This window comes from Danio rerio, chromosome 7 (genome assembly GCF_052040795.2).
Source record: "Danio rerio strain M-AB ecotype USA chromosome 7, GRCz13ab, whole genome shotgun sequence".
NCBI lineage: Eukaryota > Metazoa > Chordata > Actinopteri > Cypriniformes > Danionidae > Danio > Danio rerio.
In genome coordinates this window covers 41,315,476-41,336,560 of record NC_141027.1, presented here as the reverse complement: position 1 = coordinate 41,336,560, position 21,085 = coordinate 41,315,476, and the positions used below count along the sequence as shown (strand labels likewise).

The 21,085-nt window shown below is 36.4% G+C and overlaps 1 protein-coding gene and 1 long non-coding RNA gene across 2 annotated transcripts in view; one reads left to right on the top strand and one right to left on the bottom strand.

Annotated features, from left to right (window-relative positions):
* The first annotated feature begins 2,980 nt into the window (after nt 1–2,980).
* Nucleotides 2,981–8,373, top strand: insig1 (insulin induced gene 1). The gene is made up of 6 exons (NM_199869.1): nt 2,981–3,140; nt 3,306–3,645; nt 4,259–4,383; nt 5,198–5,364; nt 5,582–5,681; nt 7,564–8,373. The coding sequence occupies exons 2-6, from the start codon at nt 3,312–3,314 to the stop codon at nt 7,591–7,593; spliced, it is 756 nt and encodes a 251-aa protein (NP_956163.1). The 5' UTR covers nt 2,981–3,140; nt 3,306–3,311; the 3' UTR covers nt 7,594–8,373.
* Nucleotides 5,014–21,085, bottom strand: part of si:dkey-151p11.2 — a gene marked incomplete at its 5' end in the record, with an annotated part of 49,168 nt that continues 33,096 nt past the window's right edge. The window contains 1 exon segment of the long non-coding RNA NR_125798.1: nt 5,014–5,649. This is a non-coding gene — a long non-coding RNA (si:dkey-151p11.2).

The window sequence follows — 21,085 nt, the reverse complement described above, 5'->3', positions numbered from 1 at the left end:
GAAAACTCACACGAACACAGGGAAACATGCAAACTCCACACAGAAATGCCAAGTGACCCAGCTGAGGCTGGAACCAGCGACCTTCTTGTTAAAAAAATAAAATAAAATAACAAATGTAGCAGGGCATTATATTACTGTTTATTTCTTTGCATTTTAACTTTGGAAACCTTAAAATCATGGATCTCCTCAAGGTTTGTGTCTCATTTTGTGTTGCCAACTGACAACAGTTCCCCTCCTTCTCCCCTGCTCTGCTGGCCACACCCACTCCTGCCTCTGCTCGAGGAGCTCCACACCCATTATGATGCTTTTTTTTTTAATTTCTGAGGTAGACTTAAACCGTAAGTGGGGGGGTTCATGGCCCTTTAAAGCCTCCAGAATTTGCCCATTTTTTGTGTCTAAATACAGTGTAGCTGTTTTTGTAGCCTGTGGCTTTAAATGCAAATGAGCTGCTTCTCTCTGCCCACCTTCCCATGTGCGTGTCTGCTTCTGATCATGCGGTATGTCAGATAAACAGCACAGCGACAGAGACAGACTTGAATAAAGCTGAAATACAGCTCATTCATCAAAAATACCAAGTTTATTTCATGTATTTGTGGTGGAGTTTTTTCAAGCCTTCCTGAAATTATGAATCTCACACAAATGCTGTTTGCAGTACACACACACACACACACACACACACACATTATGTTTACTGACACGATACGGTCGTGGTGAATATAGTGGTTAAGAAATGGATAGCATTTTACTGTCTTAATTCCAAACATGCTGTTTTATAAAAGTTTTAAACTTATAAAAATCACTGAAAGTTGTAACAGATATGTTACTCCCAATTTATTTGCAAAACTCTCAGACTGCTTTTGAACATTCCAACATGTGCGTACTTATAGTCTGAAGGAACCTTAGGTCTTAAACAGACTTCAGTATTATGACATAATTCCAGCTAAAACAGAGTATTAGAGAAAAGGGTTTCACTTCAGCGCTTTACTTTATTAGCCGTTTATTAAGAATATTGTGATTTCCAAAGAAGCGTCTTTCCAGAGCAGAAGCTAATGGAGTGGAGATAGACACGTTTACATGGAAATCAGTAATCAAATTATTTGCCTTAATCTGAATATGGCAATATTATGATTAAGGTGTTTATGAGTTGCTTTTTGAATGTTCCTTTCATGATCCTGTTTTACATGTTATAGCACAAAATTCGATTATAACGTCATCACGCTATCCACATTTCCACATTTCCTCCGGAGTAATGTAATTTAATGTAATTTCGGGTGTTTCATTTTTAATTTGTTGACTTCAACTACAGTTTGACTCTTTCACTTTCATTCAGGAACATTTCATTCATGCCCCCTGTGACAAACAAGATATTGGATGAGATTAACAGCTGGAAGAGTCTTGTTTTAATCTAATTTAATATCGCAATTTGCCATCTTAATTAACATAAACAAAGAACACTGATCACTTACCAAAACTAGACAGGACAATCAACATTAACTAGAACCGCGTCTTTTTTAAAAGAAGGAAAGCGGCAAATCTGGATTTCACCATTTCCAGATGTGAAAAGCTCATCTGGTAAAAAAAAACACTGACGATCCATATCTCCAAACAATTGTTCTTCTACTACTTGTTGTAATTATGGTTGGTCATCTGGGCACTGTAACAGGTAAAAACCGTCTTTGAACTATATCATGCATATTAATGAAGTTGCACCTCATTCACAGTAGAGCGCGCTGAATGGTTCGAACCAAGTCTTTGTAATGAATTAATGCTGAAAACTCAGACATCATGTTGTACCGGTTCAGACATCCAGTCTCCATGCTGGAATTTACACTATGATCTCATGGCCGTGACGCAGCGTGACGCATTTCTTTTTAAATCTGAAGAATGAATTGACTCAAATATTGCAATACCCACCAATTTTCACTTTTTTGTGAAATATATGTGTCCTAATAGTGTTTTAGCAACGTGAGTCATATTTATGATTGTCAACATCTCAAAAAAATGTGTTTTGGTGTATCGTGACTCGTTAACATCCACAGCACATTTCAATTGCACATAAGTTTAAATAATAAAATAATGCTTCTTTTCTGAACTTTCATCAACACAAAAGCTTTTTAGATATCAAAAATGGTTATTTTCTAGCACTGCAATGAAAAGCCCATTTTGGAACCTTTATTGTAAAAACAGCAGCTAAAGAGTTGTTGACAGTCATTCTTGACAAGGGGCAAACATCAGACTCATTTATCTGGTGAGGAGTGGTTCCACTGAGGTAAGAGACTGAACTCTGTTCTGCTCTGAATCAATAAACTATAAGTACACAAGTTTATTTACAGTGGGGGAACAGCCCACTGAGCATCATGACCTGATTTCTTGTTTTCAGTCTCACGGACACGTACTGCACGCTGTCACGTATAGCCAACAAATCCGCATTATCTCATACACTTTCAGGGCCTGTTCACTCATAGTGAACTAAAAAAAAGTTCATATCAGCAAAAAGCTTTCTTGTCTGTACCCTGAAAAGATTACAAATACATTTACCCAACAAGTAGTTTGTTTTGTGCAAACAGGAGAACAGCAATATTGAACACTGAGAAAATCTCGAATCAGTGCTGTATTGCTTAGTTACTGAAAAGGATTTAGCAAAGCAAGGTCATTAAACTTAACCAATCTAGAAGTTTAAGACTTTTCTGCATGACTCTGGCATAGCGTCAACACACACACACACACACACACACACACACACACACACACACACACACACACACACACACACACACACACAGGCACACACACACACACGCACACACACACACACACACACAAGGCGAACAGCTGATGGCGAACATCAACAGCGCGTGTCTGTCAGAGAGGGGTGGCGCGCGTTCGCGTCATATGGCCCGCCGCACTCTGATTGGCTAGAGAGACTCACCAGACATGACCGCGCTTGTTTTCTGCAGAGGAAGCGCGCGTGTGGCAGTGTTCAACTGAGGGATGAAAAGAGGCAGCAGTATTTCTCTAACAGATGATGTGACCAAACAACACATCTGAAATTATTTGTAGGTAGCCTCTCGTTTTTGTAAAAGAGTTTTGAAAGCACAGACGTGTTCTGCTTTAGACGAAGACATCGCTAAAAGATCAAGGTGGGTAGCCTATTCATTCCCTTTACTTCCACTTAATACTCATTGGGAACAGATTGTTTTTTGGGCTACAGCACTGCTTTTTGTAGCGTAATACTTGACTTTCAACATTATTTTATTTGATCAAGTTAGTGATAATCATTAATGAGTATTACTGTTTTCCAACAGTGCCAAATGCCAAGACTAGAGGAACATTGTTGGAGCTGCTCCTGTTCGACCAGTGTGAAGACGAAGGACCTGTCAAGCGCCGGCTGGATTGTCTGTAAAACGGGTGAAATGATGTCCATCATAACCTCAGTGCTGAGCCACGCGTACGGCTCTCTGCACAGCCTCCAGTCCGCCAATTTAATTCGACGGGGGCTTGTGTTGTTTATCGTGGGAGTTGTGCTCGCTTTGGTGTTAAACTTACTACAGATCCAGAGAAACGTTACATTGTTTCCAGAGGAAGTGCTGGACACGCTATTTTCGTCCGCCTGGTGGATTCCCCTCTGCTGTGGCACCGCTGCTGGTGAGTCTGTCTGAAACACTTGGGCTCGAATGCTTTGTTCGTGACGATAACAAACAAAGACGGTGTGCTTGCTGAGGGCTTTTTGTTATCGTGTCTTTTATGTAAGATGAGTGATTCGGGGACAGTTTTGTTGACATTGGGCTTTGTAGCTATCAGTAAGCGCTGCCCTGGTAACAGCCGGGCATTTGGGGTCATTCTTGGGGTGCTGCATTCTCATTGGCTGCGCTCAGAACGGGTGAGCTGCGAGAGAGGCACGCCATTGGCTGGTACGCCGAACATGCCACTTACCCGAAAAGAGAAACACGGAAGTCGTGTGCAGCAGAAATTAATAAATAATTCGGTCACGCTCGACTCCTCCCCCTGCATTCCTCATAGTGGTGATGTGGACGCGTATCAGTTTACATCCTTTTCAGTAGAAAATGCCTTTTAAAGAGATTTGTTGTATTTGAACTCTTCTTATGAGATTTATTTAAACACAAAAGTCATCACCCATTATTTATATACTAAAAGGCGTCAAACAATACCAAGCAGATGTAAAAAATGTTTTTTTCTTCTTCTTTTTTCCCCCTTTCAATGAATGTTGTTTAAAATACTTTCTGTTTTCTCTTCTCAGCTGTGGTTGGTCTGTTGTACCCCTGCTTGGACCACCATCTTGGAGAACCACACAAGTTCAAGCGGGAGTGGGCAAGCGTGATGCGCTGCATTGCTGTCTTTGTGGGCATCAATCACGCCAGTGCTGTATCCTTAACAGTGACACTTTTACAGTTGCAACCATTGTGGACAATGAAAACTTCCAAACCTTTTTGAGATTTTTGTTTTAAGTCTGTAATAAGCCATGTTACTATTCAATAGCATAAGACAAATCCTTTTTTTTCTGAAGATAAACAGACTTAATCTCTTAACTGTCACATATTTATTTGTTTTTGTCTGAACCTGAATTTATCTTGACAAATTATACATCAAAGGCTAAACTAAAAAAGTGGGGTGACCCGTTAAAGTACTAAACATATTTACACAGCAATAATCTATGCAACGAGAATTATGCTTATCTAATATTTTTAAAAAGTCTTATGTATTGAGGATAGTTGTAATAACGCTGAAAAATGACTAGAAATGCTCAGTACTCTGACCCGGCCAGAAGTTGAAAACTCTGCACACGATATCATTTAACCTTTTTTAAGTTTTGTTTTGACGACTCTGAGTCTGTGTTTTTGGGTAAATGAACAGCAAAAATGCATAAAAGTTTTTATTTTTTGTTGTCATGTAAATATACCTTAAAACTTTACATTAACTCTGAACTCAAACAGTAACATGCACTTCATTGCCAAGAAACCCCATGTAAATGAGAACTGGGTTTTTTAAGAACTAAAAAAAAAAGTTTTTAATAAATTTGACTACAAAGTTTTTGTGGAACCTGTTTACTGCTCTCCAAATGTGTGGACCAGCAAAAACTTGGGAACCTGCACAAACTCAATTCTTGAGTTAACATCACAATGTTTTCAAAATGTATGTTAACATAAGAATATTTTGCTTAACTCAAAGTACCTTACAGAAACTGGACTTTGCTAACAATGTGCAGCTATCACTAACTCTGGCTGCCCTGTCTCTGGGTCTGTGGTGGACATTTGACCGCTCCAGGAGTGGCTTTGGTTTAGGGCTGACCACTGCCCTGCTGGCCACTCTCATTGCTCAGCTGCTGGTCTACAACGGCATCTACCAGTAAGTTATGACTCAAACATGTTGACAAACAGCAACAGAAAACTGTTTTCATATCAACTAGCAAGTAACTAACACTCTCACATATTCATAATTTTAGTCGTAGAACATGTTTTTTTTGTAAGAAACATTAGCAAATATTATATCAAGTGCAAACACTCAGTTTTGTTTTTCCTTTAAGCAGCTCGTCATTTCAGTCCTTTTCTTCATTTGTTACCAGGTATACTTCTCCAGACTTCTTGTATGTCCGTTCATGGCTGCCTTGTATATTCTTCTCTGGCGGAGTGACTGTTGGAAATATTGGCAGACAACTAGCTATGGTAAGAAACTGCCCCTCATACCAGCCCCCTTTTCCAGTCTTTCATATTCCACAGAATAACTGATGTACTTGATTACTCATGTATTGTAGTTAGTTTCCTCTTGTGTTATGCACAAAGCCAATGGCCACTTTTGTTTAGCTTAAAATAAATAAATGGCAGAAATGAAACTTAGCTTTAGCTAAAGCAAAAGTGAAACTCAATATCTTGGCTCATCAGCTATTCAGCTGTTCCTCTTCTACTTGTATCCAGCCTGCGTGTTTTAGGAAGTAAATCAAACTTGGAGCCAGAATATTTAACTCAACAATTTCAATGTGTACAATTTAGCATGCAGCCGTAAGCTCTGTTCAGACAGGATTATTTTCTAAATGACATTAAAAGACAGTCATTAAAACAGGACTTGTGGCTTTCATAAACTGATTCCAATTAGGTTGGGAATCAAGTTTAACATTAGCAAAAGGAAGTGTAAAGATGGCTTGGGTTATTGTATTTGATGAAGGTAAAACTATCTAGATGTGAACAAACTAGGTAGCTGAAAAGTGGCAGGCAGTTTGTATTGTAATATTCATTTATACTTATAAAAATAAGCTAACTAAGTTTTAAATCTGCCTTAAATAAATGAAAACTAGGATTTAGGATTTTTGTGCATTCTCTTAAATATGTATAAACTATTTTCAGTATCCAATGTATTTCTTTAAAGCAACCAGTTTACCATTTTAGTGTTCTTTTGACACCCTCTAGCGCCTGAGCAGAAACGTCATGCTTGGACATCTTAATTAGCTTGTTTGTGCCATCCCCTCCAAGCCTTCTCAGTCAGCTGTGGCTCTTTGTCTTGCTGACATACCCTAGTTCTTTCTCAATAAGGGCGTGAAAGAAGATTACGCTCCTTGTTTTTCATGCTAATGGTCAGAGAGATGGTAAACAAAGTGCTTTACTGGCTCCAAGTGGTGCATTCTACACGTTGTTACTGGATGCTTTTTGTTTTCGAGCTGGCATCGGCTGATTTTGCTTGACCAATTGGGATTAGTGCTCTGCTAGTATTTTTCCCAGCTTTCTTTATGGAGGGGCCAGTTAAGAGATAGAGTTGATTAAAAAAACTAGAGGTAAATAAATCTAGTAAACCCGGACGTTTGCGTTTGTTAATCTTTTCATGTAAATAATGGCTGTATTTTAGAATACAACTATGATCATCAATTATGGTCACTCTACATAGTTTGGTTTAACATCTGACTAATTAAATAGTTCGATATCTAGTTTACACCATTAACACCTTTACCTTTTTATCATCGTCATTTCGTTGTGTACTGTAGGTGCACTGGAATCATTTAGAGAACATTGCCTGTATATGAAACGTTGTCATTTTTATTTCAACATTAGCTTTCCTAAAGACGGATTCAGCTGCCCTTGGGTGAGGCATGGCAGACAGTGCTGACCTACGAGGGGCTATCAAATTTTACAAGGCTGCCCATCCACATATAATCCTAACATATACAAAGCCCATTTCTTATATATAGTGCATACTAATTATGGCCACAGTGTTGAGAGGCCAAGTGGGTTTAACGGGATCAGGCTCAGCTTCATGAAAACCAATTTTGAGTTGCTCAAAGCACATTTTTAAAAGCACACCTGGGAACATGCTGGAACATATTTAGGTAGTTTGAAAGTCAGCCAAGTGCTCTGACTAATACATAATAATATAGTCAGGATAGTTTCTGCATATTAATGCTGCTTTTTGGTTGTATTGTACGCTGGTGTAGTTTATGCCCATTCCTATATTTTATGGAAATTAGGGACTTAATGCAAATTGAGCTGTTTTTCAGTTGTATCTATTTGGTTGTGAATATACTGTATTTTCACCTAACAGACTGTCTGTCTTCTTCCACAGGGCTCGACTGAGAAGATTCATAATGACTAAACAGGTGTCAGAGGGCATGAAGTGAGCTTCGAAGAGTGCCAAAAAAGGACATCTGATATTCTATACTGGGCGTCCCTGGTGTCTATCCAAGCGTATCTTCTGCTTTTAATTTTGCTCCTCTTTATAACTATAAAAGAAAAGAAAGAGCGGGTTGGTCTGAGCTGGCCCAATGTGCCATGAACAACACCTCTGAATAGCCAAAAGATTCCCCCTGGCATTCATTACTACCATCAGCGTCATTATCGTCGTTGTTGTTGTTGTTGTTGTTACAGCTCCTAGCAGTAGTGTTACGGTTGCTGAAGTGCCACTATAGGACTGTGAAAAAAAAATCATAGCTGGTTTCACTGACGATGAAACTACTTGTGAAACCACATCTACAATTGAGCGTGTGCTGGTCCTATGGATAAGACCAGGGGGAAAAAAGACAGTGTGAAAATTCACACTTTTTTAGTTTTACTTTGTGCTGGAGAACTGAAAGAAGAAATCAAAGGGAATAAATACAAGAATACCTAAAATATCCAAAGAGGTCTGTGTACTGTCTATATAGGATTAGTTGTAGTTTGATTTTTGAGCTACCCTTAAAGACTGACCACTTTGAGTATTACTATGAGTACCAGAGAGCTTTGATTGCCAATCACATTTGTGCCGACTGGTTAGTGTAGTATACTGACTGAATTGATCGTGTTTTTACCATACTTTGTTGCTAATGTAAACCAAAAGTAAGACTAGAAACATTAGCTATCGAGACGTTAAGTGGCACCTTGAAGAAAGAGTCAAACAGAAGAAAAAAAACAAGGATGCTCTTTGTATTAATGTAAATTCACAATGTAGAATCATATAAAATGGTGTAATGAAGTCCTTTTAAAGTTTCTAAACCAAAAGGTTGGAAACTTTTGATAACTAAACATCAGGAAGACATTTTACTGCGGCCTCGAAGGTTTGCAATCTGTGATTGCCTTTGTATTATAGAATTAAGTGCTTTTGTCACTTTCACCCGTACAGTCAATTTTTTTATTTTATTTTTTTGTATTCTATTCATTGTGTATTGCTTTTCACCTGTAGCAGCTTCTCTGTCTAAATAAAGAGGTATCACTGGGCTAGTGTGCAGGTTTGGGGGTCTTAGCAAATTAAGTGCAATCACTTTCTTTGAGCCTGGTATTCTTTCATATTTATTACCTTTTACAATGTTAAGGAACCCCAGACGACTCATATGCAGTATAGTGGCAAACCAGCAATAATCACTTTGTTTATACGTACATACATGAAGGTGTAGTAGGATGGCAAACTCATTTTTAAAAGAAGTCACACACGAAAGATAATCTTGCAAATGATACCAATGACCATTTCCACTGTTATGGGGAAAAAAAAACATTGATGTTCATTGTCTTTACTAGCAGTAGTGAATTATTTTAAGCAAAATACTGTGCGCTGTATTTTGGGAATGTTTGATGAAGACCATGAGGGATATGTTTTAAAACCACGATAAAACGTTCCTCTCTGAACCACTCTGTTTCAGGGAAGGAGAGGTGTAAAAGTGAATGAAAGCTTTATTTCGAAGGGAGTGAGAAATGTGTTGACGTGTTTCTAGGAGTGAATGTGCATGTGTGTTTTTACCACTTTGGTTCATTTATACTGTTTTAGTTCAATTATGGATGAAATTCAATAAAATTGTGTATTGTACATCAGGCTTTTGAGTTATTTGTTCAGTCTTCAGATATAAGGGTAAATACAAAAAAAAAAACATTATTACAAGGACACTGTATAAAGTTACTTTATTGTTACTGTTAAGACCAATAGTTTGATTAAACAATATATTACTTGCAGAAATAGTCAGTAATATTAAATGTAAACATTTGAGAACAAATTAGAAAACAACCTACAATTTTCAAGGCCACTCCTTAGTAGTTCTTGAATTGACTGTAACAGGAGTTATACTAGTTTAAACAATTCATGAGTTACATATTCTGCAGAACACTTTAATATCCTCACAGTCACTGGTTTATCTGGGACCTGGCGGTAGGTTCCTTAATTATCTGACAAACCATATTTAACTGTCAGCCAAACTTTCCGGATTTCACTGACTGCAAGAGTGACTGAAAAGCCTCTGTGGCTGAAAGCCTCCAATAACAGGTTATCCAAATTATAGCCAAAGGGATAACGATAAATAATAAATATCCAAAATCAAACATGTATAAATGTATATATGTGTGTGGGTTATGTATTTGTACACTATAACCCTGTTTATATACTTTTTTTGGTGGTTTCACTCTATACACAAGATGATATAGATGACTATATATAAGACTCATATTTTTTGTTTGATTTTAATTCTTTTCTGTCTCAATACTTAATAAATAATGATTGTTGAGTTGACATTGTGTCCAATATATTATTTTAATATTGTTGAGATATTGTAATAAGTAATGAGACCATAGTGTTTAAAAGAAACTCCAGAACGCACCTAATTTCTGTTACCCTGATGAAGGCAAGTGTTTGCTGAAATGCGTTGGTGCAGTTTTAAGGAATAGCCATGTCAGCAAAGGCTTTTTAATATTTTTTACAACATTTTGCAAGTGCCTAAGACTTACTTTTGCTGTTTTTTGTGATAACTAAGAAATCTTTGAGCTCCATTGCTCTTTACAGTCTCACAAAGTCTCACCAGAAATAAAACTGGTCCAAAGGTCACTTTATTGTCATTTATTTGGAGAAATGTGGGAGACTTCAAAATGGGAAAAGACTGAACCTAAAAGTGTGTCCTGTAGGTAAATCTAAAAGCACTCATGGCTCCTGACACTACATCAAAGCAGTCAATTTGTGCAAGAAACTGAACATCATTTCAATTATTCAGGAGGGTGAATAAATTAACAGCAATCTGGGGTGAACTGCCCCTTTTAAAAGTGGACTGAATTTTACCATTTGCATTGTTCTTCAGGGAGCAGAGGAGCTGTTTGAGAAACATCAACTTTTAACACATTTCCAAGTAGAACATTCTTGTAGCTTTTGACCAATCTAATTGCACACATTTTAACTATGGCATATCTGAAAAAGCATATGTAAAATAAAAATAAAAATCATTTACACAACCTCCTCATTAGCCCTCCTGTTAAATTTTAATTATTTTATATTTTCCCCAAGTTCGGTTTAAGAAAGAGAAGACTTTCTTCAATATATTTCTAAACATATTAGTTTTAAAAACTCATTTCTAATAACAGATTTATCTTTGCCATGATAACAGTAGGCTACATAATATTTTACTAGATATTAGTGCACATATGCCTGGACCTACCGGAAGCCAACAAGTTATTTTCCCTATGTACACTTATATTTATTTATTCCTATTTATATTTATAACTATTAAAACCAGCAATTAGGATTGCCTCTACATATCCATGTGTGTGTAAATACACACACAGTTAAAGGCATTATTAACAGCCCTCCTAAAATGAATTATTTTCCAAATACTTCCTAAATGTTGACTATCAGAACTGTTGTTTTTGTTTTTTAACATTATACATAACAATTAACGGCTAATCTCTAAGATCTAATTTCTTTTATCTTGCCATGATGACAGTACATACAACTTTACTAGTTATTTTGCAAGAAACTTTAATTCAGCTTAAAGTGCTATTTTAAAAGGCTTAATCACTAGGCCCATTATTAATTGTACAATGGATTGGTGGTTTGTTCTGTAACCAAAACAAAAAATAAAAATAAAAAAATTATTTATTCCAGCCAAATATTCTCCTGAATATGTTATATTTTACTCATCATAATATAATCTGCGATGGCAATATTCCTTCTGTTTTCTCATCATTTTTGGCCTGCATATAAATTAAGAGAAAACAGGTTAATGCATGTTTAAAGGATGAATTCAAATCATTAAAAATGTCACATCATAGTGAACAACAACACTTTTGACACATTGGGTAAAGTTCTCCAGTCTAAACTGCTGTTCTTAATTGATTAAACTCCCTTTGATTTTGTTGTCATAGCACAAGAACTTCAATGTGATTCCTTGAAGAATATTATTATTAAATACCATGGGAAAAATGCCACAGTGTTAAGAGCATGTTTATATTTTATACTGAATTTCAAAATTAATATTCAGTTTTGTTGTGGTTGTTGTTGATGTAATATGGTCTCATTTTACATTGGTAATTTTTTGAAGTTAAACAACTTTATGATAAAAAACTATAATTTTATTTAGCTCTTGTTCCACAAGACATTAACTTTTTATTTTTTAATACAAGTGCAGGTTAAAATAAATATTAATTAATGATATTTGAATTTAAATTAGTATAATTACAATACTTGTGTCTTTCATCATTTGTACAAGCAGAGCTCAATGTTTTTCTTTTAATTTCTTCAAATGTTTCTAGTTCAAAATATTAAAATATCTTGTGTTGTTTATCCATGTGAAACTATGCAGTTCAATTTCACTCATTCATTTTCTTTTTGGCTTAGTCCCTTTATTTATTAATCAAGGGTCGCCCCAGCGGAATGAACTGCCAACTTATCCAGCATTTGTTATTTTGCAGCGGATGCCCTTCCAGCCGCAACCAAGTACTGGGAGACACCCATACACACTTGCATTCACACTCATACACTATGGCCAATTTAGCTTAACCAATTCACCTACCACATGTCTTTGGACTGTGGGGGAAACTGGAGCACCCAGAGGAAAAGCACGCCAACAAAGAGAACATGCAAACTCTACACAGACTCCAACTGACCCAGCCAGGGCTCAAACCAGCGACCTTTCTTAGTTCAATTTCAATATAGAAAAAATAGCATATAACGTATGTTCCTATAATAAAAGGTTCTAGCATTATTTAAGCCAAGTATAATCAGCTTAAATATTTTAGCACCAGAAATGAAAATCAGTATTTAACAACACTGCCCTATTGGAGAGTAGCTTTTTGAATACTCATTATTATTATCCTCATGACAACCTCATCATTTTAACCTAAAGTAATAATTAGGTACTTTCTAGGATGTGCATTTGAATGACCCCCTTTGTACAATATTCTGTTGATTGCAAATAATATTTAAGTGCATGACAATCAGTCAAGACTAACCAAAAGAGTGCTTGAATTCTCAACTTCTATGCTTCTAATGAAAATCAGTTGACATGTAATTGCAAAATATAGTCAACAGAAAGTAAATTTATTCTATATTAGAATTATTACATTATATAAATATTTATTTTTTTATATTTGGCAAAACAAACACTCATCATTTACTGTAAAATGAATTCAAACACAGACAGAAATAGTAAAATGAAATCAGTACAGAAAGGTATAATAATGTACACCATTAGCATGGATGTGTTTGGACTTGTGAATGCTTGCTCAAACAACTAACTATCGGTTAACTAGATGTCCAACAAAATAAATAAATGTCGCATTGTGCCTGTATATATTTTATATCTATATTCTTTAAGCAAATAAAATTACTTCATTTCAAGGAACACATTTCAAAGAAAGCTTTCATGAATCTGGATTGATTTACCACCAGCAGATGGCAGTATTGTACATTTTTCAGCATCGCTGCATGAATGGCTAAAGAGAGACCCCATCCTGGCTACATAAACAGCGTCTGTCCTCCTCAAACATGTCATTGGGTGAGAGGTGTTGTCTCTACATATAACACAAAAAGCATGATGTGTGACAGTCAGCGCCACCGAATTTGCAAGAGTGCTTAGTGGCGATATTATAGTACATTTTTTTCTGGATGATATTGCACACAAAAATAACACAGTAATAACATTGATTAAATGACACAGCACTCCAACTTTTCATAGTAGGCGACACCCTGATCGACACCCCCAGTCCCTACAACATTAAAAACTTCCCCCAAACATTTGAAATCATTGCACTGCTGCTCTTTTTAAGATTACAGAAAGGTTTTAAAAAGTTACATTTAGGCTGGTCTATCAGTGCTCGTCAATATCAGGAAGATTAAGATCTCCAATCAGATCAAAGTGGGCGGGATTTACTGTTCAGAGAAGAAGCTGGACCACATGTCGGGTTTACAGTTAAAAGAGCAAGGTAATTTAGAAGAATTAAGAAGCGAAATATTTAATATTCAGTAACTGTTCTACTTGATAAATACAGAATTATACAGTGGTGTAAACTACTCAAATTCTTAAATTTGGACGTTTTTTGGGGATTATGTTATCATTTATAAACTTACCATTCTTAACATGAAAACGCGTCAGGTTTTCGACAACGTGTAGCAGGCATAAGAGTAACTATATTTAGAATTTAAATTTTTTCGCAAATAGTTGAAAAAAATCAATTCACAAATAGCATTAGCAAACACCTTAAAATTTTCTTCACTATTCTGTTTAAGATACTTAAGGGCAATGAAAGAATTTAACTGAATCAACATTGCACTGACAAGAACAATGACTTATGTTACATTAGGGGTTAATAAAACAAAAACGACTTTAAATAAACATTATTATGAAGTTGACAAACAGAAAAACATGCAAAATAAAGAACAGTAATAAATTATTTTTTAAAGTTACAACAGAATTATATTCAGCCACTGAGAGCAATACATAAAAAAATAGTACTGATATACTCTGAGTCCATGTGGGGTTTATCCTGAAGACTGTCGCCAAAAAAAAAAGTTAAGTCTACATTCTCTTTTGTGTAAATATTACCATTTGGTCAAATAAAGGTACAATCCTTAAATAAAGAACAGCCAAATAACAAAAGAAATGTTTGTGTGTGTTAGTAGATTTTCCACATGTTTGTATGGAGATGACTTGCAGAGGTTTTAACAGGCGTTGAGGATTTAGATTGCTCTTTGGCCCTGGGTAAGGGCCCCCCCACCACTCTTCTAATGGAAGATGATTCAGTCGAACGGACGAGAAGACAGAATCGCAATTACCCAGACTTATTGAACTCACCCCTGACATTTCTTTGGCTTCTGACTGAACTAGCACAGGAGTACAAGAGGACAGGGAAGTGGAGGAGAGATGACGGGGAGTGGAGGGATGAAAAAAGAGAAAGAAAAACAGAATGAATTAACAAAAAAGGAATGAGACACTAAGAAATTATAGATTACACAAGCCTTTTTAAAGGTCCTGCACCTGGAAAGCCATATAGAAGCATGCACAATTAGACAAATCCATAATGAAAACAGAGACAAAATGAACCGCTGTCTTTTTCAACTAACAAAATTATCTTAAATTGGACCGCCAGGCTGTGAAATAATTTCTGCCTCAGTCAACACTGTCACTGATTCCAAAGATTGACGTGTGCATGTTAAGCCAAAATGACAATCTATCTCCATTCTTTCACTCTGTATCTCTCGCTCAGTGTCTCATCACCGTCTCACTCAATCTTTGAGGGTAGCAAGATAATGAATTGAAGAATTAGACCTAATGGGACACAGACCAGTGACGGTGTTACAGGAGGGTGCAAAAAAAAAAAAAGAAAGGAAAAAAAAGACAGCACCATTTCAGTCCAAATTGCCCGCGATGCCATTCAAATGCCAGTTTGGCATTTAAACATGTCTCACCCCTCACAACTGACCAGGACTTCCATTCGCCTCAGTCAGTCTGATTCAGCCTTGCCTGTTCTAATTGGTTTACGGATTCTATGGTCGATCACAAGACAAGTTCTCTTATAGTATAGGTGGTGGCAAATTGCTTTTCAGTAGGGAGGGCCAAGGTCAACGGATTTACACGTTTAACAGTAATCAAAGGTGTAGCTGTCACTATAACAAAATCTTTCCTTCAGAATACAATTTAGTTACAGTTTATAGCATTTAGGATTCACAAATGATCTAATAAATGCCAAATGGCTCGCAATAAAAAAAAAATCTTTTGGCAGGAATGCTAGTGATCAGCAGGAGCATAAAAGTGAATGATGATGATACAGAGATTAGGTCGGTCATTTACTGCTGAGGCACTTTATATCAACAATGTTGAATAATGAAGATTAAAGGTGATATTCTTCAGGCATTGTACAAATGAAAATCAAACATACTTCCCTCTTGTGTGCAGTGGAATGAATTTCACAGTTCTGTGACGGCTGCAGTCAGAAAAGTAAATATCAGGTGGTGACACATGAAGCGTCTGATCCGCACAAATCCTTTACAGTGCAAATGAAATACACATGGCATTACGGTCTGGGATTAACTGTCTGCTGACTGCCGTTAGGCCTGCCACTATTACAACCTAATCAAGCACATGAAGACACACTCTAATACAAGGCCTGTGCTGCAAACCCTTTGTTCAGGGCATCTTTGACTGTTTAATCTACAAGGAGAAAGACCAATAAATAAATCAGTTAAAAAATCAAAAGAAAGATCAAATTTTCAAGTTTTTTAATATATATAAATAAAGTTCAACGGGAATTCAACAGGAATTCTGCCTAATTCCAGAGCATATGTTATATAATATTCATTATGTCTCTATTCAATAAAAAAAAACTGTTACTTGACTCATAGAAAGAAAGAAAAGAATAGGTACATTTTCATAAGCTTATGAATCCATTGAACTTATGTTAAACTAACTTAAAACTGCTTGCATAACTTATAAATTAAGTTAGAACACGATTAATCTAATTTAATAAGTTACAATAAACTAAAATCATATGCAGTCATGCTGTTTATATAATTTTTTTATATTGTGGGTAGTGTTGAAGCACACACACACACACACACCTACAAATAATATAATATAATCTTTTTAAAGTTGAAGTGAATGAAATGCATGAATAAGGCCCAAACAAACCAGTAATTATTAAAATCTTTGCTGAACCATGTTTTAACTCTCGGTAGATCTAAAAAGCCTGCATGCCCACCACCCTATTCACCGTCATTAAACGTTCACCTTTCATGAGAGCAGCAGAAGGAAAGAAAAGCGGGCGGTCTAGACTGAACACAATAGTGAAACGGAGATGAAAACCTTTATATCTAACCCACCGGAGCATCACTTCCACCTCTCACTTCCGCCCTATAATTCGTTATTAAACAATTATCGGGACAGTCACCTTCATCTTAACGTCTTCTTTCATCTTTTAGTTCAACTGAGTCATTTTAGCCATCCAAAAATTCAATATAGCCTACCTTTATGGCAAGTCGAATTTAAATATGGTAAAACAAATCTTAATTCTTCAGAAACGCTGTGGATAGATTCTTTTTTACTTATGACAAGTGATGTCAAATTTATGAATCCCAAAAGGGAAAGGCAGCTTATACAGCCTACCGGAATATTCTTAAATCGAATGAAGAATACAGAGAAGTGGAAAAACAGGGAAGTGGGGATAAATAGATTAGTGTGTGTGAAAGATGGTGAAATGACGCATTCCCCATCACAAAGCAGGAGCAGCTGTGGACGGAGCAGGTTCCGGTCGAGTACAGACGCACAAAAGAGGACTCCAACTTTCTCAGAGAGGAAGGGGACACTGGGGTAAAGAAAAAAATACCCCTGCCACTCTGAAAATATCTCAGATAAAAATTATATTCTGCATTCAAAACTTTAAACGCAATCGGGGAGGAAAAAAAACATCCTGAGACCTTTGACCGCAAATCCCATCATGTTCATGCTATGATTGGCAACTGGTTAAGGGCCTCGTTTCAAGAAGCCCTTTCGTCTCAGCTGTGGTCAAAATAAATATCTTAGGGGTTAGGTTAAAGGTGGGGCACACGACACATGGAATCAGCCTCTTCTCTAGACTATATATACATGCTGAATCTGAAGATATGATTAGTGATGCCACACACGAAGACAATTCAACCTGTTTTCTGTTCTTAAGTAGTAGTGCAAGCAAATACTCCAAGTTTAAAATTAGCTTAAAATTGAATACACAACTTTATTTCACTATTTTAGGCTTGTTATATTATATTATATTAACCAACATTATATTAGCCATTTTATTAATTGGCCAACGTGTCACTTTTTATGATTTGTACTGTAGGATGAAATACCATCATGAATGTGTAATTGTACACTAGCATTTACAAAAAATGAGTGAAGCGCTAACGGGAATTAAGCAACAAGTGCACAGTAAGGTGGAAGTGGGCAAAGTGTTTAGCGACAAGTGATTACCGGGCTAGTCACGCGCCACACTTGTCGCAGGGGTCGTAAACAATCACAAGCGCGCGAAACAGGTGCCAATGGAATTTGAAGCATCTAAACTCCCGCGAAGAAACCAGGATAGCGCCCTGCTACCCACCCAGGGTGTGTGCAGGCATCGACACAGGTAGCACATATGGACCAAGTGCGTTTTAATGTAATTTGCATTATTGTTTCTTAGTGTTTTTGCGGGTTTTTACGCATGCCAATTTATTCATTACAACTGTCTTTTTTAAAACAAGGATACAAATCTTTAATCACGCGGTGTTTATTCGTTTCAAGTGAGATGTTTTTGTTACTTGAAGAGTTCATATAATAAATTAACATTTATTCATAATTAAACATGGACGGACCTTCGCTCTGCATATGGATGTCCTTTTTAAAAAGCAGCCGTTTGATTTAACATTTTCATCATATGTAAAAAAGGATATTTGGCGCTATGCGGTGTCTGTAGGCTACCTACACATGACGAATGACCTCCAGAGAAACCATAGCGTAAAATATTCTACAGATTAGTATGGCACTTTTAAATAAGAGAGAAGAGAATTACTGTGAGAAGAATTACATTGTAAAAAAGTTGCAACAGAAAGTTACATTGATTTCTGCTCCCTTTAGCAGAATTACTGAGAAGAATTACAATGTTACAATCTTACAACAAAGTTGCAATTACTACTCCGGATTTAGCAGAAATACTGAGAAGAATTACAATGTTACAATGTTTCAACGTTTACAATGATTACTGCTCCATATTTAGCAAAATTACGGAGAATAACAATGTTACACTCTTTCAACAAAGTTGCAATGATTACTGCTGCCTATTTAGCAGAATTACTGAGAAGAATTATGTTATAATTTTACTATTTTTATGTTAGAATAAAGTTACAATGCTGCTTCAAATTTAGCAAACACTCAGGAATTTGTTTTACTAGGGAGACTAATTTATTTGACTTTAAACGACATTCAACGCTATGTGTAATTTGGAATATCAAATATTACATTAAAACGGGTAATCTTCATATAAACTAGAACGTAAAACGAAACTTGCTTTATTATTAACAAATTCTGATTTCATGTTGATTCCAAGTGTTTGGTTGGAAACATTAGACCCATTATCTAAAATTAAGGAAAAGGCAAGAATATAGAGTGTTAAGTAAAAAGTTCAATTATGTTTTAACTTTATGGATTTTTTTTATTTAAACAATTTAATGAAAATACACTTCTAAAAATGGGGAAATATTCTATCATGTAATCTCGTACTTCTCACTAAACAAACGAAATGCAGATTACATCTTTTATTTAACAAACATGCCATTGGTCTTAGTAAAATTAGAAAATGAAAACAGTAAAAGACTAAACTGTCCACAGCAGAGCAAACTTGTAAGTTGTACATATCTATAACACTGAATAAATCAACTGAATAATTAGCCTAACAAAAATAATTTATCACACTCGAGCATTTATTAGTGGATTCCTGTCATGGTCAACAGATTAATATAAACAACATAATATTATTAAAAATGTTACGAATATTAAAATATATAAATTTAAAATATAAATTTTATATTAAATTGTTAAATAATTCCGTTTTTAGTTTTTCTTTTGTTTCTTTTTTTTTTAAATAAGTATGTATTTAACTAAATACAACTTATGAATCCATATTAAACAGATGTTTTAAAGCCAGCTTTTTTTTTTAACAAGATTTCCACTTTCGTAAACTGGCAACTGGTCTCAAAGCAATTTGAGAAAATGCGTTTGATCCGTGATGTTAATGAAATATAATATGGGCTGACATGTCTGAGAGGCACTCTAAATGTGAGTTTTCACGGAGAGCAAATGCTTGGTATTTGTGAAAGTGAAAATGCACCTGTGGCACTTTCTTGTTTATGAAAAGCCATCCGACATTAGACGTCTGAACATATTTTGAGCATCATCAATGATTTTTAACGTCAACTGCAGGGAAAGGGGCTATTCTTAAGCACGCAAAACCGTTTTGTCCCGTTTCACTGAAATCTTCAAGCTTCTAGGTTGGATGACTGGCGATAGATACAAAACTAAAGCTTTGACTGTCAATGAAGCCATTTTCTCCCAAAGAGTCTCAAGATGGGAGTAGCATTCAATTAACTTGATCCCATCTAAAGAGCCTTAATTAGGTTTGTGGAGGACGCCACATGCACGGTGGGTCAGGGACAGCAAGACTGAAGGAGACTTATTTACGCCAGGACGATCAGACGCTTTAGAATTAAGGGAATTAAAACCTATCAACTCTATCCTCACGGCGTTTTCAAAGTGTCCACTCTGCTAGGATCCGGACCCCGACAGTTCCCTGCTTTGAAGGGGGAATTTGGATTTAAAACAAGCAGCAGCTATCAGTCACGCATGTCGACCAATACCCGAAGAGATACTGGTTTCACTTTTTATTATTGGACCAGATATTGGGCGGTGGATTACAGACAGCCTATTGCAAATATCATTTCTGACGCGTTGATTTGCATTCGTCAGGTGTGGAAACGCTAATCTTAGATTTGAATTCTAGATTCTAAATAGAATATTTGAATTTTAAATATCTTTCAAATCTTTATGAGGAAAACATATACTGGAGTAACATTGAAAATAACTGTCACCACCATGTCATTGCAGATCCCAGACTTGTGGTTGGCTGGGCTGGATCCTGCCATGCATGGTGTCAGGACTCATATCGCAGGCGTGCTTTGACTGACCGTGTTCGTGTAAGTGTTTGTGTGTCTTTGAAAGCCAGAGAGTGAGAGAGTTGAGGGGGGTGTGTTATCCTTTATATCAGACTGCAAGCTCTATGATCACCAGGGCTCGCGCACACACGCGCACACACACACCAGAGCGACCATTCACAAACCGAGGCAGCGCGTCAGCATCTATTGTAGTGACTGAGCTAGTGGCATATACTGTGCAAGGGCATAACAGCCTAAAGATTACACACTGAGGGTCAAACAAGGCATTACTGGGATAAACTGGTACAAAACATCCATTCAAATAAAACAGCATTACACTCATACTCATACTCTTATATCGCTATGTCTAGGCACTTCGACAGGTCATCGGTCTTTTTAATAGCAGAAAGGATAGCATTTATAACACTATTTGGTTGTGGTGTTTTTTATCTACACATTGAAACAGATTGTGTTGTTTATGCTGGTATGTTCAGTTGATCAACCGAAGCATTTTAAATGGCTTCTGCATTTCATCTGAAAACTATGCATTTATCCTTAAATATACGCCCTCTTTGACTTTTAGCGACGTGAAGACCGTGGGCATTTCAGTTAGTTCAGTTGGTTGTTGGCTGGAAAACACTTCTGCATTCAAAGCGTAATAAATGATTGCCCCGTCCTCTTTTAAACTAGTTTCAATAATATTTATCCACTT

What these genes read in the sequence shown, in the direction of transcription:
- insig1 (NM_199869.1), top strand. Translation starts at nt 3,312, where the DNA reads ATGCCAAGACTAGAGGAACATTGTTGGAGCTGCTCCTGTTCGACCAGT. An exon ending in CTGCTGTGGCACCGCTGCTG is followed by an intron (nt 3,646 to 4,258) that starts GTGAGTCTGTCT and finishes TTCTCTTCTCAG; the next exon opens with CTGTGGTTGGTCTGTTGTAC. An exon ending in GCATCAATCACGCCAGTGCT is followed by an intron (nt 4,384 to 5,197) that starts GTATCCTTAACA and finishes AGTACCTTACAG; the next exon opens with AAACTGGACTTTGCTAACAA.